Genomic DNA, 24505 nt, shown 5'->3' on the forward strand with positions numbered 1-24505 from the left:
TATATATATATATATATATAAATAGTGTTTTCCACCAACTGGCAACCCGTGTGTCAAATATTGGGTCAATCAACAGTGGGCGGGATCACAGACTAAAAACAAAAGCAGATTACAATAAAACAAAGATTATTTCATACAATAAATATTAAAGTCCCACTGAAGTGCCTTAAAAAGCACAGCATTATTCTGTGTGTTGACGTAATTTCCACTGAAACAGAAAGACGTGTGACATATTGAGCAGCTCCTCCCCTTTTTTTAAATATATGCTGCTCCGCTGTTGAGCTTAGTAAAGCCACAGTCTCCTCCTATTCTCTAACCATTTCTCCACTTAATCTCCATATTGCTTTAAAATACTAGCCTGACAAGCCAGACCCACATCAAGATGTTTGGTCTGGAAACTCACCATTGACAGCTCAATCCGAGGGGCTGGATAAACGGTTGTCTTTCAAACTCCCTCTGCACGCGATAGGATAGCGCTACACCAACCAGAGCAACGACGGTGAAGGGGAGCTCGCTGACTGATTAAACATTCGCTGTATCCGGTCGGCTAAACTCCGAACACATCTTCCCTTTTTAAGAAAGACTTCAGTGCCGCTCTTTGTTCTTTTCTCAGAGGAAAACTTAACTCCAAGTCTTCCGGAGGCGCGGGCAGAGCTGATTCGAAAGACCGCCGCCGTTCGCCAGTTTCTGTGTTTACTAGAAGCACTCAAACGCAACTCGGCCGTCGTCATTATGGCCCCGCCCGCTGACTCTATACACGATGTGATTGGGCCGTCCAGATTCTGAGGAATACAGCTCAGATAGGAATTGAGAGTTGCTAGACCACACTTGCGGGCAAATTAAATTTGCTGCCGCTAGGGTGCGTCTAGATTTCTAGGCTATTAAAATACAGCATTTTATGCAGAATTCAAACAGGTCCGATACGTTTTCAAATCCGATCAGCATGATAAGCCTTGTGCAGGCGGGGAGGAGCTGCAAATGGAGACGTGAAGTCGGACACTTTCTGCTTCCCGCAGTGACCCTCGCGCTGGGTTTGCATTCTTTATCACAGCTGAAGTGAAATAAATGCTATATTTTTCAAATACACAGATGTTTCAGAGATTTTTTCATTTATAGATTTTCATTTATGTACTGTTTAATACATCTTCTGTTTGTACAAAAAGTAAAGTTCAACATATGCCTACACACTATCAATGAAGTGGGGTCTACGGTTTTAATCAGTTTTATTTTGATAAACATCACAATATAACAATGCAACTACGTGAAGAGAGGTTTTAATTATATTTATTTTTTTAAATTGTAAGTATTGGTGGAAGAGATGGTTTAGAATAAACATTAAACGCACGTGATCGCTGTCATGTGGTGAATCCGGCCAATCCTGGAACAGCAGTCATCAACGCTTGTGCAGTCGCTCTGGAGAAGCTGCACAAAATGCATCAGCCGGCTTGACTTGAATCGCTCTCGTGGTACTTTGTTGACATACGTCACAGTCACGTGGCGTCGGCGCTTCCTTGAGTTGGACAAAATGTCTAACCGCCATGCACCGCTTTAAAGGGGGGGTGAAACACTCAGTTTCAGTCAGTGTCATGTCAATCTTGAGTACCTATAGAGTAGCATTGCATCCTGCATATCTCCGAAAAGTCTGTTTTTTATAATTATATAAGAAAGATGCGCTGTTCCGAGTCTTTCCGAAAAAAGCCGAGCGGGTGGGGGCGTGTCGTGTGAGCGGAGCTAAATAATGACGTGTGCTCGCTGCTGCTATTGTGTTGAGTCGAGTGCGTCGTAAAGCTGTGTCATCCCTAACAGCGGGAAAAAAACTTTATTCAAAATAAAAATATGGCTTTTAATCAGATACAGCCATACATCTATGATCCGGAATCAGACCCAGAGGCTGCAGTTGAACAGGAGCAGCAGCAAAAACGACTAGAGCAGGACGTCTCTATGTGGTACAAGTTATACACTAACTATATAATATGCTTAGCGGCTTGTGTTATTTACAAATTTATACTTGAATTATATCGTCGTATTTTTGTCTTTGAAGGTGTACATGTGGGAAGTGCAGTTGTGCACGTGTGTTTGTGTGTTTACGCGTGGTTTGTGTAGACAGTAAGCAGACTGGTTTTGCACGGCAGGTTAGGTTAGTGTTTACATAGAAAGACACGGAATAGTAGCGCATTTGAATGAAGAAGCGCGCTTATTTAGTTCAACATATTTCCCCCCTCTTTGTGTATTGTTGTTTGGAGTGCTTTTACAATACACAAACATAAAGTTACACATATAGTGGCCAGCTAAACAAATGTACACGCACTACACATCGCATGCTCCATTGATCAATTAACTATACGTGATCATGTTTGGGCTACTTGATGAGCATAGGCAATAACACAGACATTTGAAGCAGTCTTACTCACCGCCTGCGGTTCTAACGCTGGGACCTTTATCGTTGGGACTGCTCCATCCTTCAGCATTAGGCGATCGGGAAAATCCGGCGTCGAGCTGGGCCTTGTTTATGAAACAGTCGGCACCGAAATGCAGCGAACAGATATAAACATTCGCGCAACTCAGTTGCTGATCCGGAAAAGCAAATTACATCCACTGTTGCCTTAACGCGGGGTTTTTGGGGAATCTGTGCAGGACTGTCTTGGTCTGGCAACCAAAAACGCACTTTTTTGGTGACATTGTTATGTGCACATCACCTGTCCAGCATCCTACAAGCCAGCGCTTTGATGGGCGTAGCCTGTTACTTTCGCTCTCTCTCTCTCCCTCTCTCTCTCTCACGCGCTTCCGGTAGAATTGTCCGTAAGGCCCATACAAGGAAATTCCGCCCCCATTAACGGCAAAGGGGACGCATGATCTCAAAAAACTTGCCGAAACTTATGACTAACCGGAAGTAGTATTTTTAACAAAGAAATACTCCATCAAACGTCCACCTTAACTTTTGAAACTTTGTCTATGTTTAGTATGGGATTCCAAGTCTTTAACAGTGTAAAAAGATCAGTATGCATGAAACAGCATTTCACCCCCCCTTTAAGTCAGCCGCCGATAGGTCTCCACATCGCTGTCAAACAAGCCTAATGTGTCTCTGGACTGCCTCGATCACATGATCAGCTCTGTGCTATTGTGTCTGGACCGGAGCTGCGGTGGTTCTTGTGACACTAACGTTAAACCAGATTTCATTCACCCCAAAGGAAAGCATATTTACACTGATCATTCCTGCCGTTTACCATGTAGAAAATAGTAAATGTATGAACAAGTGACAGATTTCAAAAGCATGCAGCTTCAGGATCTATTTATAATGTAGGGGGCGGAGCTTCATATTCTAGCGCGCTTTTGATTGGACAGAAAATCGAATGAAAGCTGCAGAGTGCTGTCATCAAAATCATTGATCCATATTGTCGGTCGAAAGTGAGAGACTGCTATTTGAATGCTTATATCTTCAAAACTTGAATTTGTCGTTGTTTTGGAGTTCAATAGCTTATAGATAACAGTAAGGCCAACATAGTCATACTAAAAATAAAAATCCATTATGATTTCATGGGCACTTTAAAAATTATTAACTGTTTTAAGTACAAATAAATATTTTATAATAGCTAGATTTCAATAAGGACCTGAGACAATATGTTTAACAATATATGACAAAAGTATCAACATTGATGAATGGTAAATAAACTTGCACACAACAAAGGCGTGATAACATGAATATTTGGCAACCCTCATTCACACTGCGATGCGGGAGGAAGCGATCCGCCATTTTAAAGCAGTCAAACACACTCAAAGCACAAAACATGCAATGGTGTGTTACATTTTCTAAAGTATCGACGAATTAACAGAGTTATTAACAAATCTAGAGAGGCAGAAAGAGAGAAGGGGGGCCTTAAAGTGTGTTTAATCCACGGGGGGCTGAAGATGTCCGTCGACAGGAGAGACGAAAAAGGTAAACGATTTTTTTTTAACCTGTAGCCAAGCCACAGATTTGTTAACAAAAGTCGTCATCTGTATTTTTTTCATTTAGAATTATATGATCGATTGACTGTTGGTCATTAATTAAGTGTTTTGGTTAATTCCACCCACGTTCTTCATTGACATATTTGTTGAGGAGGAAACATAACAGCGATTGTTAGCTTAGCAGGATGCTAACGGATCATGGATGGGTTTGTTTATTAATATGATTGTAAAGATAATAATCAGTTTTATTTATCGTATATGACACATTTGTGGTTTAGTTATGCATGAAAGATATGTATATTTTGCTTTGTATATTATGTAGCGCACATGTTATGTAATTTAGATATTTGAAGACTAACAATGGATGCATTTGCACATGCAGCGTTTTCACGTTTTTTACACGAATTTGTTCCCGGGAGCAGTTTAATCATTAACGACACTTTGGCAAGTGTTGTTTTTGCTGTATTTGAAATTGTATTAGTAATAGTGACAAACATATTTAAATGTAACTATTGTATTGTGTGTCATGTTGGTGTGAGTGACCAATAGGTTTTATAAAACATGCCTATATACTTAAAAAATTAAAATGCAACATTTGTGTGCTTTAATTTTCAGATGGGGAACTCAATGTGCTGGAAGACATTTTGACTGATGCTCCTGATCAGGATGATGAGCTCTACAACCCTGAAAGTGAACATGATGTCAATGAGAAAAAAGGTACTGTGTGTTGATGTGCAAAACACTGTTTTAAAGCATTAACCGCATCAGATTTTATATACAGTGCATCCAATTTAGACAAATTATTCACACATGTAAGCCAAGTCATATGTAGTCAATCCACTGCTTATAGGTCAAGAAAACAAAATGGACAATTCCTTTTTTGTAATATTGCAATGTTTGTACTAACAAAACATCTCTTTGATGACATGTTTACTAGCAAGGGGCGGGGCAACCTGTCATTCACATTAGATTGACCAATAGAAAACCACAACAAATCAATTCTCCATGGCCGATAAATAGCCCTGTAGCATTTGTTCTTGTTCGAGAAGTCGGTTCACTCACCACATTATGAAACAAAAGACTATTGCAATTCCCATTTCATGCCAAATTGTATGTCTACCTCTGTTACCACATTAACTGATCTTTACCTTATGCCTCAGGATCTAAAAGGAAGCACGAACGAGGAGACAGCCAGGATGCAAAGCGGCTCAGAGCCTCGGGACACACTACCAGACAGCAATTGAAGAGAGCTACCACTTCTTCTGGATCAAACAGCAAAAAGACGAGCAATCCCAGAGGAAGACATGCTCCAGAAGACCTCTATGATGACAGAAAGAACCACGCTGGAAGAGGATCCAGGGCTGATCTGCCTAAAGGATATAGTGAAAAAGGCCTGTCCCGCAGCAGAGACTCCCAGAGACGGATCAAACCCCTGCTGCCGGAGCTGACAGAGGTAAGAGAGGAGGGTTTTTGCATCGCTTTTTTTTTTTTTTACTCTAAACATGCTTTAGTTCCATCAGTTCATCCAATACAAGCTGCTTGAGTCGTACATAGTGTGCAGTACTGCCCCTGATCACCTGACGAGAAGACTGAGTGGACCTTGGTGGAGGATTTGTTGCGCAACAGAAGCGTCAGACAATTGTCTTATCTTTTAAAATGTGCGTTCAGCACCACCTCTGCCTATTCACAGAGTGAAAGTAAACGGGAGCGCACATTCATACGCGATTTCAATACGTTACTGCTGTTTGAAAGCAGCTCCCTGGGGCATGCGAATATCTCCCAGTATGAAAACGATCTAGTTGTAACCATCTCTTAGCTCTGTAGCATGCATGAAGATAAAATTGGTCTCTGTTTTCACTTTGAATATTGAGTACTTGTTGTTGTTTTGTTTGCACTTAATATCTATGATCCATTTGTGGGAAAGAGTTCAGTTAGGAGGTCAAGAAGCTTGTGCAGTTCCAAGGTCTGAAGAGTCAATCATACAGGAGAGAAGCCAGTCAGCTGAGTTTTTGGCAAAATCTTTACATGGCTTGTCTTTTACTGTATGAAAATTCATACTCAGAAAGTAGAACTGAAATGACATTTATTAAAAGGTGATTAGTTTAAAAAAATATTTTTTCTAGTTATAAATTTCAACCGCAGTACCTATTTGAACCACAAGCTGTAATTCTTGAAGACAACACCTTAAACGTATTTTCGTCGATTGGATAACAAGTGGACGAGGGAGACACATTCCCATTTACTCCTGGTTTTTAGAAATCAGGAATGATGTGAGAACATTGTGCTTGGTACGTTTGTCCTCTTCAAACTAAACTTGGGTTTCCAAAGTTTAAATCCCGTCTGGCTAGAGCGCTTCCCATTATGTTTACGTAAAACCAATAATTAATTCCTATATTAATAACAAATGACAAACGGAATGCGATCTATATACAGGTCCTTCTAAAGAAAATTGCATATTGTGATAAAGTTCATTATTTTCCATAATGTAATGATAAAAATTAAACTTTCATATATTTTAGATTCATTGCACACCAAGTGAAATATTTCAGCTCTTTTGTTGTTTTAATACTGATGATTTTGGCATACAGCTCATGAAAACCCCAAATTCCTGTCTCAAAAAGTTAGCATATTTTATCCGACCAATAAAAGAAAAGTGTTTTTAATACAAAAAAAGTCAACCTTCAAATAATTATGTTCAGTTATGCACTCAATACTTGGTGGGGAATCCTTTTGCAGAAATGACTGCTTCAGTGCGGCGTGGCATGGAGGCGATCAGCCTGTGGCACTGCTGAGGTGTTCTGGAGGCCCAGGATGCTTCGATAGCGGCCTTAAGCTCATCCAGAGGGTTGGGTCTTGCGTCTCTCAACTTTCTCTTCACAATATCCCACAGATTCTCTATGGGGTTCAGTTCAGCAGAGTTGGCAGGCCAATTGAGCACAGTAATACCATGGTCAGTAAACCATTTACCAGTGGTTTTGGCACTGTGAGCAGGTGCCAGGTCGTGCTGAAAAACCAAATCTTCATCTCCATAAAGCTTTTCAGCAGATGGAAGCATGAAGTGCCGCAAAATCTCCTGATAGCTAGCTGCATTGACCCTGCCCTTGATAAAACACAGTGGACCAACACCAGCAGCTGACATGGCACCCCAGACCATCACTGACTGTGGGTACTTGACACTGGACTTCAGGCATTTGGGCATTTCCTTCTCCCCAGTCTTCCTCCAGACTCTGGCACCTTGATTTCCGAATAACATGCAAAATTTGCTTTTGTCTGAAAAAAGTACTTTGGACCACTGAGCAACAGTCCAGTGCTGCTTCTCTGTAGCCCAAAAGTGTCTTGACCTGGGGAATGCGGCACCTGTAGCCCATTTCCTGCTCACGCCTGTGCACGGTGGCTCTGGATGTTTCTACTCCAGACTCAGTCCACTGCTTCCGCAGGTCCCCCAAGGTCTGGAATCGGCCCTTCTCCACAATCTTCCTCAGGGTCCGGTCACCTCTTCTCGTTGTGCAGCGTTTTTTGCCACACTTTTTCCTTCCCACAGACTTCCCACTGAGGTGCCTTGATACAGCACTCTGGGAACAGCCTATTCGGTCAGAAATTTCTTTCTGTGTCTTACCCTCTCGCTTGAGGGTGTCAATGATGGCCTTCTGGACAGCAGTCAGGTCGGCAGTCTTACCCATGATTGCGGTTTTGAGGAATGAACCAGGCTGGGAGTTTTTATAAGCCTCAGGAATCTTTTGCAGGTGTTTAGAGTTCATTAGTTGATTCAGATGATTAGGTTAATAGCTCGTTTAGAGAACCTTTTCATGATATGCTAATTTTTTGAGACAGGAATTTGGGGTTTTCATGAGCTGTATGCCAAAATCATCAGTATTAAAACAGTAAAAGACCTGAAATATTTAAGTTGGTGTGCAATGAATCTAAAATATATGAAAGTTTAATTTTTATCATTACATTATGGAAAATAATGAACTTTATCACAATATGTTAATTTTTTGAGAAGGACCTGTACTATGAAATCAGCCTGCATGTTGGAAGAAGTTTATTAGTTCTCAAACCTATGAGACCAGGTTGTTTATCCCCGGTGCATTCCAGGATGACACAAGTTTTTAATACTAGGAGAAGATCCAGCAACATTTTCTTTGCTTCAATTAATCAGGCCTGTTTTAATAGATTGTGTTGGTTTTAAAGGGTTAGCTCACCCAAAAATGAAAATTAGATGTTTATCTGCTTACCCCCAGTACATCCAAACACAAGTGTGTTTGTTTCTTCGGTAGAACACACATGAAGATTTTTAAATCCAACCGTTGCTGTGTGCCAGTCATTTAATCATGTAAATGGGTAACAATTCTATGAGAACAAAACATACAAACAAAAAAACATGCTTAGGCAATGTGCACAAAAACCCTGCTGCTCCTGATGACACATTGGTTTCTTAAGACACAAACCGTATGGTTTCTGTGAAAATAGTATTCATTTTTTTTACCTCATATCCCGACGAGTTTCATCAAGTTTACCCATCGGCTATTACTTCCATCTGGTGAGGTCAAGCTGGTGCGAAATGTTAAAGAGGTTTGTGTTCTACTGAAGAAACAAACACCCCTACATGTTGGATGCACTGGGGGTAAACAGATAAACATCTAATTTTCATTTTTGGTGAACTAACCCTTCAACCCTTCAAGAAATTAAATTTTAAACAAGTTAAAACACAATTTGGGGAAAACGATGTAGTGTAATATTTTGATAATTAGATATTGTTGATGTAATGCTTGTTTATTGTCGAATCCTATTTTCCACCCCATTTTATTAGGTTGCACATGATGCCTTTGATCGTCTGGTGTCCGATTTGTTCGTCCTCTTTAACAATTTGTTTAGTGAATCAAATTAAGCATTTGCATATGAATTTTGTGAAACACATAAATGATGATACTGTGTGGTTGAAAATATACGTTTGAAGCCGTTTCATACCTACAGTGCATCTGGAAAGTATTCATAGCGCTTCACTTTTCCCACATTTTATGTTACAGCCTTATTCCAAAATTGATTAAGTTCAATATTTTCTTCAAAGTTCTACAAACAATACCCCGTAATGACAACTTGAAATAAGTTTGTTTGAAATCTTTGCAAATGTATTAAAAATTACAAAACAAAAGATCACATGTAGATAAGTTCACAGGCTTTGCCATGACACTCAAAACTGAGCTCAGGTGCTCCTGTTTCCACTAATCATCCTTGAGATATTTCTACAACTTGATTGGAGTCCACCTGTGGTAAATTCAGTTGATTGGACATGATTTGGAAAGGCAAACGCCAGTCTATATAAGGTCCCACTGTTAACAGTTTATGTCAAAGCACAAACCAAGCCTTGAAGTCCAAGGAATTGGCTGTAGGAAGGGTACAGAAACATTTATGCAGCATTGAAGCTCCCATTGAGCACAGTGGCCTCCAAGTTTTGAACCCCTAGGACTCTTCCTAGAGCGATCGGGGGAGAAGAGCCTTCGTTAGAGAGGTGACCAGGAACCCGATGGTCACTGAGAGAGCTCCAGTGTTTTTCTGAAACCTCCAGAAGAACAACTATCTCTGCAGCACTCCACCTATCAGGCCTGTATGGTTAAGTGGAGAGGTGGAAGCCACCTCTCAATAAAAGGCAAATGGCAGCCCGCCTTGAGTTTGAAAAAAGGCACCTGAAGGACTTTCAGATCATGAGAAGCAAAATTCTCTGGTCTGATGAAACAAAGGTTGAAGTCTTTGGCATGAATAGCAAGCTTAATGTCTGAAGGAAACCAGGCACCGCTCATCACTTAGCCAATACCATCCCTACAGAGAAGCTTGGTGGTGGCAGCATCATGCTATGGGGGTGTTTTTCAGCGGCAGGAACTGGGAGACGAGTCAGGATCGAGGGAAAGAGGAATGCAGCAATGTGCAGAGACAACCTTGATGAAAAACCTCTCCAGAGAGCTCTGGTCCTCAGACTGGGGCGACAGTTTCTCTTCCACCAGGATAACGACTTTAAGCACATAGCCAAGATAACAAAGGAGTGGCTACGGGACAGCTCTGTAAATGCCCTTGAGTGGCCCAGAGATCTGCCAAGGGGAGTGCCAAGCTCGTAGCATCATTCTAAAACAGACTTGAGGCTGTAAAAAGTTAATACTTTCCAGATGCATGTATACATGACAACAGCTCCCTCTGGATCAGCGGCAACTTGAACACAAATTTGAATGTTCCTGTGTGGATTTGATAGACAGGCGAACCATTGTCATTTAGGAGTAAGAGTCGCCCACACATCACACCAGAACCGTTTGTGGAACCGAAACGTAGGAATTCTGGATTTAAAAAAAAAAAAAATAGTTCTCAGTTCCCAACCCTAAGTTTGACCGAGACTAATGCTGTGTTAAGTGACTGATGAAACTGAGTTTTACACACACATGCTGCCTGTGCTCAAACTGTCTCTTTTGCTACGCACACCATCAGATTGCCTACACGTTACATCAGACATGCCCAGATTTGTATTTGCATCTTTGTTGTTTTTTTATTTCATTTTTACTTTAATTTCTGTGTCTTCACAGTACCACACTTACTCAAATGGTCATGTTGCAGTTAAAAAATATATAGATATTATATTTTTAAAACGAATCATCCATTGTTACATAGTGAGCATGGTGTGTAATTACATGCACTTGTTTGCAGAAGATGCGGAGGACCAGTGAGGACAGCACGGGCAGAGCAAGTCGCTCCTCCAGAGAGGAAGAGCCTCATTCAGAGGAGTATGTGACTGGCAGCTCTGTGGCTTCCTCTGAAGGAAACTGCTCGGATGTTGAAGAAGGAGCCATGCAGGAGGAAGGGGAAGAGAAGGAAGTGGAGGAGGAAGAAGAGGAGGATGGTGATGAAGAAGAGGAGGAAGGGGATGAGGAAGAGGAAGAGTATGAACTGGAGGAAGAGGACCCACAGGAGGGAAATGAACAGAATGACTACGACACTCGCAGCGAGGCCAGTGATTCCCAGTCGGAGTCTGTGTCCTTCTCGGAGGGAGAGTCTGTACATTCAGGCTCTGGCTCAGAGGCATCAGGTACGAGCTACTGAAGTTTGCAGTCTGGCTGGATTGTTAGTAAAAAACGTCTATTGTGCAGAATTTCACAATTTGAGATGTACCAATCGTAATCCTTATGTTCATGTTGTTGATGTTCTCTGGTAGGTTGCAAAATTATGTTCCAAACGCTAATCAGCCGCCTTACAGTAATCAATATGACTGTTTTGAAATGTTCTTCAACTTTGTTAAAGGGGAGCTATTATGTAAAATTAATTTTAAGGTGTTTGAATACAGATGTGTGTGTGTGTGTGTGTGTGTGTGTGTGTGTGTGTGTGTGTGTGTGTGTGTGTGTGTGTGTGTAAATAACCAGCCTATGATGGTAAAAATCCACCTCTTTTTTTTTTTATATAATCCCCATAAATCATAAACAGTCTCTCCAAAAACGTATGTAATATATATTTATATTACTCTTACCATATATATTAGCATCTAGCGTCCTGAGTGAGCCGCCACAGTCCACCATTTCTGTTTTCTTGCCGTTGCAGCTGGAGATATACAATGTCTGCACCAAAAAAACAATACAAATGTTCTGTTATTTAATGTACCAAAGGACATAAGTCTCCGTAGACTTCTGGGATCTGAGTCACTGAGGACACCATGATTGAATGTCATTTATGAAGACAATGTACCAAAGAAAGTTGTTAAAGTTTATATATTTGGGCAAATCATTTTACGCCGGACTGCTTCACAAACGAGGGTCAGTACATTGCGGTACATGGAAGTTAATAAAATCAATCAACTTAACTCCAACGACTTCATAAATTTATCCACTAACCATTCAGAAACGTCCAGTTGCTTGTGGGAAAGTGGGAAATTCTTCCCGAGTCTCTCCATCAGTGTCCGACTCCAGTTTGAACGTGTACAGCTGAACACCACTATTGACCCTATCAGACATTTTGGCTGCGTGTGATATTCTCTAGTTTTGTTGTTGCCGGAGTATCCGAAGTATGAGCTGTAAAGGCTCCGCCCTCTTCTGGAAAGGGGGCCGGGAGCAGCATCTCATTTGCATTTAGAGGGACACTTAAAACGGCATTGCTTGCATCCACATAGGGGCAAATTTGACATGCTATAATAAAATATATGTGGGGTATTTTGAGCCACATTATGGGGACACCATGTTGCACTGAACTGTATTTTCATATTTTTGAACTGATTCCAATCATATTGTAAGTAATTCAGAACAATCCTGGCGACCTTTGTATATCTGAAGTGTCTTAGGTGAAGGAAACACATTATTTATTGGCTTTAATATATCGGGAAAATGTCCTATTGGTCCAATAACGATAACATTGACAATATATCAGCCGATACCATTCAAACACTCAAGGGTGGCACAGAAATTGGCAATACTGATCTATTTTACCTCAGTTAACAACACCGTAGGTCTGTCTTTTAAAGTTTTATAAGTTATTGTTAAAAGTCTCCCCATGGAGAAATTAAATGTAGCTTTTACTTCCATATCCTGGCTGTTGACTTCTGCAATATTTGAAAGTTTGTTCTGGGATTGCTTTGTCTGTGAATCGTTCATGCAGTGCTACCATATAGTTTGGCCTAAATAAGGTATTCAAGGCAACATCATTTTGCAGCTCCCTTCAAATCACTTAGTGCCTTTATGATCCCCATCGCTTTGCCTAGAATGCCCGTTCACTTGGTTTTGGAGCAGACCTGTTGATTTTAAAGATGTCCCACAAAAATTTAAAATTTCCAGCTTGTCACTTGCCACTTGTATTCTTATCTTTGACTAGTCGATCTCGTGTTGTTCGAAGTTTTCACTACGAGTCGCTACCTGGCTGTGTTCATCAAAGGACAGAAAAACAATTTGGCTAGAAATTGGAGCCCAAGAGATATTAAATAATCTAACATAAGGGACCATGTTCTCCCATTTACTGTTCAGATGAGGAAAGCAAAGCCAAGAAGCACGCTAGAGGGATATCACCAATCATTTTTGATAGAAGTGGAAGTTCAGCTTCAGAATCCTATACAGGTATTAAATAATCCATTAACCGCTAAATAACAACATTAATAATTATGGCAGTAATAATACTAATAAAAATGTTAAGTCACAAAGATTTCAGATTAGGTTTTAGTCGCTATTTGAATTCGTTCAGCAGTGTAACCTGACTTGCCTCTGCAATGGTGGCTTTTAAAGAAAAAGCTAAATTGTTATTTATTAAGTTAATTATGCGTAGTGGATAATGTACAGTCAGATTGTAATTATTGCAAAATAATCCACAACAGGGTGGTCACCCTCAAGGAGTTTTTGTGATAAGGACCAACTTGTCTGTATGTCGCCCCGCTTTTTACATGGCTACGTGAATTGTTGAAATTATGCAACAATTATGAAATTGATCAACTGGGACAGCAGTCAATCCTGCAGTTTAAATATTTATAGTTTTCGGAGAGCTATTTAATAGTAATAATCTGTTTCTTAGAGCAGTTATAAATACTTAACCGTTGTTGTAATCGTGAGATTGAGGGGATATTTCACCCCCAAAAAAAAAAATTGTCATCACACTTATGTCGTTCCAAACCCGTAACACTTTCATTCATCTTCTGAACACAAATGAAGATCTTTTTGATGAAATCTGAGAGCTTTCTGTCCCTCCATTGACAGCTACTCAACTACCACTTTGACGCTTGATGGATAGTTCAAATGCAAAGGTTTGGAATGACATGAGGATGAATAATTAATGACAGAATTTTAATTTTTGGGTGAACTATCCCTTTAAGACAAAAATAGGATTGTGAAGGCCCAATATACTCACAGCATAGTTCTTTTCCGTTCTTTGCTTAGGGGTAAAATAATACCAGAGAAGTTTACTTTTAGTGAATATCCCGACGCTGCTCATGCTTCACAGGGCGGGGTTTAGATGAATGTGCTGCATGCTTTCCTCTCAATAATAAAACAAACACAACAAAAATTACAAATGAAACCATAAATGAAACCAATAACCACCATGAAACGTGATCAAGAAAGCACTTAATCACAACGGTGTTTGCACAAGCTCAAATCACGTCAAATTTGTTTATATTGCACTTACTACAATAGGTTGGTTTAAAGCAGAGGTGACGGACTCCTTTTTTTCTTTTCTTTTTTTGAGCTGGTTGGACAGTTTTGCTCTGGAAGTTTCTATTAGCTGGTTCAGGGACCGTATTCACAAAACATCTTAGGGCTAAAAGTAGCTCCTAACTTGACGATTTTTAAGAGTTTCTCCCAAATAATGGGTGTCTCTGTCCTAATTTTAGGACATCTAAATTTTTGTTCTTAGCGTTCTGTATTTCCTCAAATAAATGCCTGTTGTCAAATAAACGCCGGGACTCTGATAGTGGCCGGGGGCGTGGTCAAAACGAACAAATAAAGGCCGATCTTAAATAAAGGCCAGGGGAAAATGAGTGGATAATCTCCTAAATGCTGTTAATTTAATGTGAAACCATCCTGATGCCACACACCCAATGCGAGTCATGCCAGTGCGACACACACTAATCCTGGTCTCTTCTATAGTTAACCTAAACACTTTACAAGGATTGCTCAGCTCCACGCAGCGCCGCGTCTCAAGCCTTGTTTATACTTTCGCCCGTCTCCGCTGACTGCGTGCCGCGCGCACCTCCCCAAACGGACGAGGCGTTTATACTTGACGCACTCGCCGTTGTGCTATTCTTTGAAACGACAGAGGGCGATTGGGAGTAATTGTTCAATAAACCTTCAGGAAAAACCGTCGAGAAGAAGTGGGCTAACGTGCACAGGTGATGATATTTATTTTAGTACATTTCACCAAAAACCACACTACTAAAGAATCATGTAAAACTCCGTAAACCTTGGCTTGATATTATTACTTGTTACATGAGAACAAAATATGCACTAAATGAACGATCTCTTAAATATTTCCTAATTTCACTAAACTTTAATGTCGTGATTTATTTTATTAAACTTGGATCTTTATTTAAAATGGCTTATTTCTGCTTTTGTAGGCTCATTCAGTAAATATAAGCACCTCTTTTGTATGTGCAAACTGGTGCCGGTGTGATGAGACGTCATGCTCGGCTAGATTCGCTGAAAACTCGTTCATCTTCGGATGCGGAGCTGTGCGCGGAATTACAAAAAATGCGTATTATGTTGTTGTATGGTGATATTTTTCCAAATGTTTCTTTAAAAAATCTGATATTTGTCCACTGGAACGATCACTTTAAATTGAAAGCGGTTTACATAAAGCAATTATATTTCAAACAGATGGAATTAGAAATACAGGCCTGGCCCTAATAAAAGCCTGCTTCAAATAAAAGCTGGTTCCCATCGGCAGTTCAGGTAAATAAAGGCCCCGGTCTTTATTTGAGGAATTACGGTATTTCCAAGAGCATTTTAGCACTAAAACTAGCTCCTAAATACATGAAACGCTAGTAGTAGTCAAGAGGACTCCTAAGTCACCAAGACCAAATTAAAACAATCAAAATGGCTGCTGCTGCAATCCGCCCAAAGATAGTATACATCACTGAGGCAATAGTGATAATTAATGTATCTTTAATTTAAAAAAAAGTCAGATTACCTGTGGTAGTTGTTACGAGTTAACACTTACAAATGATTGAATAAAGTAAAACAATATAAGCGTATGTGACGTGCTATCCGAAGCGATCGAGGGCTCAGAGCTCTGACTTAAGCTCAAACCCAAAGTTCTGCCCCGTATCAGAACGAGAGAAAAGGGGTGGCGAGAGATGCAGAAAACTGTGGAGGAAACTAATGTTAGGTGAGTCGGCTCTCGGCTGTGCATATACTAGTCCAGGCAAAATAGCGTTTTACGTTTTAGATATTTGGCCCCTGTTTTTTCTACTTGTACCTTTAGGGCTTTTTGGCCATAAGTCAATTAGGCATAGTGTTGAGCTCATTTGCATATTTAAAATAGATTTTCCCAAGAAACTTGGAAAACAAAAATGTTATTTTCATGCATGTATACTTTCACTGTGTGAGGTTTGATTGTGATAAGAGTAAAGGAAAAAATAAGCCCTTTAGGGAGAATTTTGGGCATATTCTATTAGTATATTTCTCATTTGCATATTTAAGTTCATTTTCAAAGAAACTTCTAATACAAAATGTTTTACTTTTCATGTCGACTTTCATTTTGTAAAGTTTTATTGTGGTAGGAGAAAAGGAAAAAATAAGTCCATTTGGGTGTATTTTGGGCATATTCGATTAGTGTATCATTTGCATAGTAAAATTCATTTTCAAAGAAACTTGTAAAACAAAAAAAATTTCTTTTCATGTGTACTTTCATTGTGTAAAGTTTAATTTTGATAGGAGTAAAGGAAAAACAATAGCCCCATTGGGGTCCATTGTTGTCTGGCCTTACTGGCACACATCTCGGATTGATGAGAATTTAACATATTTCCTCAACTAGGATTTCTTAGGACTTGTTGTTCTGGAGACCAGAAAAGATCTAAGCAGAAAAAAATTATTTTACAATTAGTTCTATTTTTGGCTCCAAAATGAGTTCCTTTGCCTGGACTATACCTCCTATCACGCTGATTAGATAGACAGTTTGAACATGCTCCTCACGAACTTTGTTTAAAAAAAATAAAAAAAAATCTCGAGATGCAGACATGTTAGAGTCTGACAATTAGCTGAACGTATAACATTTTATTTAGTGGCACTTAGCCTACTTTTTAACATTTTTATTTGAAAATGGCAGCATTCTTATTTTAAACATTTTATTTTGATATAGCAACATTAAACCTTGTTCAACAAAATATTTCTATAATTAAATCACTGACAGAGACTCCACCCCTATTAGCCAATCACTGTGGTCATAATTAGCATGCGCGGTGACATGCATAGCAACGAAGTCAACCCCGCCCTCACTCTTAGTTTAAGACTTCTCTTTATTCTTTAGTAAAATTTGCTCTCTGCAGCTTTGTGAATAGGTTTTTAAGAGAGGCCTTGTAACTAAGAACTTTTACTGCCATTTAGGAGAACTCTTAGTGGTAAGATGAAATGTTTTGTGAATATGGCCCCTGGTGTGTTTAATTAGACATGGAGCTGGACAGTTGCCCTTCAGGAACTGAGCTTGACACCCCTGCTTTAAAGCAAGCAGCTTTACCATATTAAACATGAAAAACTATTGGAGTTGCTGCTTCAATTTCTACCATAAAGCAGCTCTCCACTCTGTTCAGTTTCCCCTCGCGTCTAACCTTGACGGACTAAACAGAAGAAGTGGCGGAGCCTTGGAGCCACACCTACCTATTACAGCATCACCACTGACCAATGGTAGTTGAAGGTGTTTACCAGCTGGAGTGAACTTTTCCAAAAATAAACTCCAAATGAACTTAGTTTTGGCCTGATTTAGTTTGAAAAGATGCCACACCAGTTCGTTATTCAAGTATATCAGGGCCTTAATTGTTGATTCTTTGGCGGAGCAGGTCAGATTACAGATAGCTGAATCATAATGATAATATTTGTACACACCTGATGCAACCAGAAATAGTGTGAATTTCCAACAACTAGAATTTGTCTCTCTAATCATATACCATGTGGAAATGAATCTTAATGATCTGTGTTTAGTCCAGTTGCACAGCATTGGCGTGTCAGTCAAAATCATGGACCGTTTCTGTCTGTATTTTGAGCTGAATGTTAAAGCCTGGTGTCTCTCTAACTTTTAGGGTCTGAAAAGAAGCATGAAAAACTGTCCTCTTCTGTCCGAGCTGTGAGGAAGGGTAAGAACATCACACTCACGTTCAGATAATCTTTGTGTATTTAATTGTTTTGGCATGTCCGTTATCTCTAGATTAAAGTTTTTTGTTGTTTGTGAACCCTTTAAAAGTACCTGGAATGATTGATTCATTTCTCATAAAATGCGGTCTGACCTTCAAGTCCTCAAATGGTCATTTGGGTTTCCATTTCCATTAGTCAACTCTTCCCAATCAATATTGAAATTTGTTGCCAATTATTGGTGCTGTCGATTTAGTTGTTGCAGCTGTGTAATAACTAGTGTTACTCATTTTGTGACCAGTTTCAATAATGTTTTTCTCCCTTTTATCTTTTTAAGATCAAACCAGCAAGCTGAAATACATCCTGAGAGAGGCCAGGTTTTTCCTAATTAAGAGTAACAACCATGAGAACGTTTCCCTGGCTAAAGCAAAGGTGTGCCACTGTTTACATTTTGATTTAAGAGTTTAACGGAAGCTTAACTTATTTAACACGGTGTGCTTTCTCTTTTCACAGGGTGTGTGGTCCACTCTGCCTGTCAACGAGAAAAAACTCAACGCAGCCTTTCGCTCGGCTCGGAGTGTTGTGCTAGTCTTTTCAGTTAGGGAGAGTGGAAAGTTTCAAGGTATGTCTTAAATGAAAAACTGTTATAAGGTATACCAAACACAAATGGACAATAAACCCAGAAGCAACGATTTAAAGAATGCGAGCACATGATCTTTATGATTTCGTAACCTCACAGTGCCAATAACACCTGTATGATTTAGAAAATTTCAAAACATTTTACTGCACAGTTCTGCGGACTGCCATAAACTTTTTGATTAAGAACAAAAGCATTAATGCTTGACCCCTTGAAAAACCTAGCCTACATAAAAAGCTAGTGACAATTAAAACGCTGACTGTATTGTTTCTTTCCGTTAGCTGTGTGTCGGCCAAAAAGTTAGGCTTGAGCTAGGCCTGTCAAGATTGGTCGATACAGTCGACTGCTTCGATGCTGATAATTAGTCGACGTCAATATTTTTATTTGACTGGTTGGGTACAATATGAAATTTTATTAGTACTGGTACTTAATAGGGTCATGAAACCCCAAAACACTTTTTTTGAGATGTAAACAGATATGTACAGTATTGTTCAAAATAATAGCAGTACAATGTGACTAACCAGAATAATCAAGGTTTTTCGTATATTTTTTTATTGCTACGTGGCAAACAAGTTACCAGTAGGTTCAGTAGATTCTCAGAAAACAAATGAGACCCAGCATTCATGATATGCACGCTCTTAAGGCTGTGCAATTGGGCAATTAGTTGAATTAAGCCGGGTGCACACTGTGCGATTTTGGCCACGATTTGGCCGTCTGGGACAAATTTAGCAAATCCTAAAAGATTCCTCAGATCCTAGGCTAAAATCTGACGTATTTGGTCGTTAGTTTGACATGTTCACCGGCAGCCGATTAATGACCGCTGCGATCAAATTTTACCTCAGATGAAATTCTGGCAGTGTCAGAAGATTTGGCACACAATCCTGCAGTGTGACTTCTCCTACGACGACCGTCAAATATCTCAGTTTTTCAAGACAAACTATGACCAAAACGAGAGCTAGAGATTTCTTTGTAGCCAGCATTTCAGTCCCGCGTGTAATGCAGCTCACTGTCACTGAACGCGTCATTCATTGATGACATAAAACTAAGGATGAGTTTTCTTGCGCACGTCCGTTTTTAGCTTGCCTTCACTATCGTGCAGTCTGACATTAATGTCAACTGAGATCTTACAGTGTGACACGGGGATCATGTTCGTACAGTCTGACAAGGGACATTCGCAAAGGATTTTGAAAAATCGCACAGTGTGCAGGACCCATTAGTTGAAAGGGGTGTGTTCAAAAAAATAGCAGTGTGGCATTCAATCACTGAGGTCATCAATTTTGTGAAGAAACAGGTGTGAATCAGGTGGCCCCTATTTAAGGATGAAGCCAACACTTGTTGAACATGCATTTGAAAGCTGAGGAAAATGGGTCGTTCAAGACATTGTTCAGAAGAACAGCGTACTTTGATTAAAAAGTTGATCAGAGAGGGGAAAACCTATAAAGAGGTGCAAAAAATGATAGGCTGTTCAGCTAAAATGATCTCCAATGCCTTAAAATGGAGAGCAAAACCAGAGAGACGTGGAAGAAAACGGAAGACAACCATCAAAATGGATAGAAGAATAACCAGAATGGCAAAGGCTCAGCCAATGATCACCTCCAGGATGATCAAAGACAGTCTGGAGTTACCTGTAAGTACTGTGACAGTTAGAAGACGTCTGTATGAAGCTAATCTATTTTCAAGAATCCCCCGCAAAGTCCCTCTGTTAAAAAAAAGGCATGTGCAGAAGAGGTTACAATTTGCCAAAGAACACATCAACTGGCCTAAAGAGAAATGGAGGAACATTTTGTGGACTGATGAGAGTAAAATTGTTCTTTTTGGGTCCAAGGGCCACAGGCAGTTTGTGAGACGACCCCCAAACTCTGAATTCAAGCCACAGTACACAGTGAAGACAGTGAAGCATGGAGGTGCAAGCATCATGATATGGGCATGTTTCTCCTGCTATGGTGTTGGGCCTATTTATCGCATACCAGGGATCATGGATCAGTTTGCATATGTTAAAATACTTGAAGAGGTCATGTTGCCCTATGCTGAAGAGGACATGCCCTTGAAACAGTTGTTTCAACAAGACAATGACCCAAAACACACTAGTAAACGGGCAAAGTCTTGGTTCCAAACCAACAAAATTAATGTTATGGAGTGGCCAGCCCAATCTCCAGACCTTAATCCAATTGAGAACTTGTGGGGTGATATCAAAAATGCTGTTTCTGAAGCAAAACCAAGAAATGTGAATGAATTGTGGAATGTTGTTAAAGAATCATGGAGTGGAATAACAGCTGAGAGGTGCCACAAGTTGGTTGACTCCATGCCACACAGATGTCAAGCAGTTTTAAAAAACTGTGGTCATACAACTAAATATTAGTTTAGTGATTCACAGGATTGCTAAATCCCAGAAAAAAAAAAATGTTTGTACAAAATAGTTTTGAGTTTGTACAGTCAAAGGTAGACACTGCTATTTTTTTGAACACACCCCTTTCAACTAATTGCCCAATTGCACAGCCTTAAGAGCGTGCATATCATGAATGCTGGTCTTGTTTGTTTTCTGAGAATCTACTGAACCTACTGGTAACTTGTTTGCCACCTAGCAATAAAAAATATACTAAAAACCTTGATTATTCTGGTTAGTCACATTGTACTGCTATTATTTTGAACAATACTGTATAGGCTGCACATCATTGAAAACACTAAGGGTACTCTTTAAATGTATTCATATGTGAAAAAATTATTTTTCCATTTTTCAGAGCGATTTCTGTCTTACGGTTTGAAAAGCTTAGTTGGAGCAACGTCACAAATGCTGACGTCAGCGTGTGCTTTTCGGCTCAAGCATGGGCTGCTGGGAACATGCTGACGTCGACCGCTCAGAGCGATTCTCTAAATATTTTCATGACATAAAGCTCATTCAGTCCAATCACTGCACTGTAGTATGCATACAAGATAATTTAGTTAATATGCATGAGACATTCACTTCTGTCAGGCTCGTCTTACATCATTATTGTAGAGATATGGTGGGGAAGTTTTGGAAGCGGTGTGCGGAAAAGACAAGGAGGAAAGCTAGGCGTTATGCTGATCCGAAATAACGTAAGGGTGCAGAGCGAGCTGTACCGGGCGCCGTCTGTGGAAGCCTTTGCTACAAAGGCTCAGTAAAGTTAACTTGAGGAATCGCACGCTGAACCTGCAAGCGTTGACTATTTAATTGATGTCAGGAGTGCAAAATAACCGATCTGTAGGCTAATGAACAATATTTTTAATGAAATATCAACAAGAATCAAAAGCCACGTCCTCTCCGTTTTATTTGTGGTCACTAACCTGCATGTTTTTGGGCTCTTAGTGAAACCGTGTGCATATTTGGGCATACTTATGATTATGAGGTAATGCAGCTCTGTTTATCATATTAGATACATTTAAGTGTGTTGAAAATAATGTTATGACGTTGTAGGTCCTCAACTGAACAAAATATATAACACCGGCCTAGTGGTTTTTGGATATTTTACTGCAAAAATACACCTTTAACATGATTGATGATAATGTGATTGTTGCAAACTTCTCTGTAAGGATTTACACAGTGGCATGTTTAGTTCTTCTTATATTATTATTTAAAAATAAAGAGGATGGAATGGTCAAAAAGCAGGGCAGGAACATGATGGCCAAGTGAGGTTTTTTTTAAATACTGGTATCGAGGTATTTTAGTCTGGTATCATATTGAAGTCATAATTTTGGTATCGTGACAACACTATAAAAAGTCTTTGCTGATATCCTTTTTTTTTTTTACATGTTGTTTTACAAATTTGTACCTTTTAGTTTTACATTTTTTTTCAAGGGCTTGTTTACGTTTATACTTGTTTACAGTACACTACTGAATGCCAAAGTTGCAAGCTAAATTATATGTTTTTAGATGGATTAATCAATATAAAAATATTCATTAGTGGTAGCCCTAGCTAGCCTTGGTAGCCCTTGCTTGCTTACTATTTTGAATATCAATCACGCTGATCACTTTCTTCATTCGTCATGCTCAATCACCCAAAATACCCTGACAATGTCCAACTAGTACTAACAGTTCGGAACACCCTGCCAAAACTGGGCCAGTCAACGTTAAACAACCATCGACTTTGTGTCAGGGCCATAATAATATCATTGTCTTGTAAAATGGCATCATTTTAGTCAGTAGTCCATAATTTTTGGTTACATGCTCAAGGGACCACCTTTTCCCTGGGTGAATGCAAACTCATTTAGGGTGCTTTCACACCTGAGCGTTTGTTTCGGAACCTGGTGCGTTTTCTCCTTTGGCTCGGTTTGTGTAGGCATATGGCGGTACACATGGCGGTTGCGCTCGGATCCGCACAAAAAAAAAAACGCTCCGAGGTCGTCTGAACGAGGTGGTCTCGGCCTGATTGCAAATGAGCTCGGGGTGGTTTACTTAAAGGATTAGTTCACTTTTAAATCAACTTTTACTGATAATTTACTCACCCCCATGTCATCTAAGATGTCCATGTCTTCAGTCGAAAAGAAATGAAGGTTTTTGATGAAAACATTCCAGGACTTTTTTCCATATAATGGACTTTAAACAATAACAGACGATGAATAAGAGTCTTATCTAGCCAAACGATCGGCCCTTTTTAAACAAAAAATAAAAGTTTGTTTTATAAGCACAAATGCTCACCTTGCTCTCTTCTGGGATGCTCGTTCGTGACGTCACGTAATACGCAATTACATTGAAAAGGTCTCGCTTAACGTCGGCGGAAGTGCAGAGTCAGTGTTTACAAGTGTTTGTAAAAACGTTTTAAACGATAAACTGACACACAGACTTTGAATGTGTGTATGGTCCTCTTTCCGCACACTTGTAAACACTAACTTTGCACTTCCGCCGACGTCAAGCGAGACCTTTTCAGCATATTACGTGACGTCACGAACGAGCGTCACAGAACAGAGCAAGGCGAGCATTTGTGCTTAATTTTATTTTTTGTTTAAATGACCGATCGTTTGGCTAGATAAGACCCTTATTCATCGTCTGGTGTCGTTTAATGCCCTTTGAAGCTGCACTGAAACTGTCATTTGGACCTTGAACAGTTTAGGGACCATTTTATGGAGAAAAATCCTGTAATGTTGTCATCAAAAACCTTAATATCTTTTCGAATGGAGACAGAGAGACAGACACGGACATCTCGGATTACATAGGGGTGAGTAAATTATCAGCAAACGTTTAATTAAAGTGAACTAATCCTTTAAGGTGTGAAAGCAATCCGGACCAATGAACCAAATGGGATTATTTCAAAATGGCAAATTGCTATATAAATAGCAGCAGTGTCTGATTCTGTGAGTGAGCACATTAGTTATCACAGTTGAAAACCAAAAGAGCACCTCTTCATCTTAAAATGTTGTGTAATTGCACTTTTCCGTGTGAGAATGCTGTCCCAAAGAAGCTATGATTCCTGCTCTAGCTGCATTATAACATTCGTATAGTGTTTGTGTGTGACGCAGTTAACCTCTAGACAGTGCTGGGAGATCCAGAGAGAGCGTGTTTGAATTTGCTGCAGTATTTATATGAATGCAGTTAGGGCTGGGCGATATGACGAAATATATCGTCTGGACGATAGAAAATGTCTATCGTTTTATATAAGGCTCTATCGCTTACGCCACGATAAGGCGTTTATGGCAGAATTTTTCGTCAAGATGCACCTCACGCCACGGCATGCCCATGCACGCTGCAATACATAAACAAACATGGAGGAAGACGGTAGTAGACACGGTTCAGACCAGGGTAATTCTCAGAGTAATTATGCCAGAGAGGTGGCATAAGCGCTCAAAACAAACTTCAGACACAGACGCTGCAACAGGCTTTTACGCGTGGCACACCATATAGCCATTTATTGAAATATTTTAATGGCAGGTGTAGGGATGGCGAAAACTAAACATTTCCTTGACCGACTACTGAGCCTCATTAGCCGGTTGAAACCGGTTAACCGATTAGCTTAAAATATGCTGCGCTATTTGAAATAACAGCCGCGAGCCGCGCTCCCTCTGTCTCTCTCTCGCTCTCTCTCACTCACACACACACGCGCTGCCGCCTCCCTTCCACTCACGTCACTTTTTTTAAATCCCCCACAGCGCGAAATACGAGTCCCGCAAACGCGCCGCTGAGGAGCTTGTT

General features: G+C 39.9%; 1 protein-coding gene across 3 annotated transcripts in view; it reads left to right on the forward strand.

Annotated features, from left to right (window-relative positions):
* The first annotated feature begins 3713 nt into the window (after window positions 1-3713).
* ythdc1 (YTH N6-methyladenosine RNA binding protein C1) overlaps window positions 3714-24505 on the forward strand; it is a 33631-nt gene continuing 12839 nt past the window's right edge. For 2 of the 3 annotated variants that reach the window (XM_067437585.1, XM_067437587.1), the window contains exons 1-7: window positions 3715-3934; window positions 4561-4662; window positions 5106-5398; window positions 10633-11011; window positions 17678-17731; window positions 18064-18158; window positions 18240-18348. In XM_067437585.1, the coding sequence (XP_067293686.1) occupies window positions 3907-3934; window positions 4561-4662; window positions 5106-5398; window positions 10633-11011; window positions 17678-17731; window positions 18064-18158; window positions 18240-18348 (1060 nt within the window). In that variant the 5' untranslated portion in view covers window positions 3715-3906. Of the gene's footprint in view, window positions 3935-4560; window positions 4663-5105; window positions 5399-10632; window positions 11012-17677; window positions 17732-18063; window positions 18159-18239; window positions 18349-24505 lie in introns of all 3 variants that reach the window. The other variant, XM_067437586.1, reaches the window with a different exon arrangement.

Source organism: Pseudorasbora parva, chromosome 3 (genome assembly GCF_024679245.1).
Source record: "Pseudorasbora parva isolate DD20220531a chromosome 3, ASM2467924v1, whole genome shotgun sequence".
Lineage (NCBI taxonomy): Eukaryota > Metazoa > Chordata > Actinopteri > Cypriniformes > Gobionidae > Pseudorasbora > Pseudorasbora parva.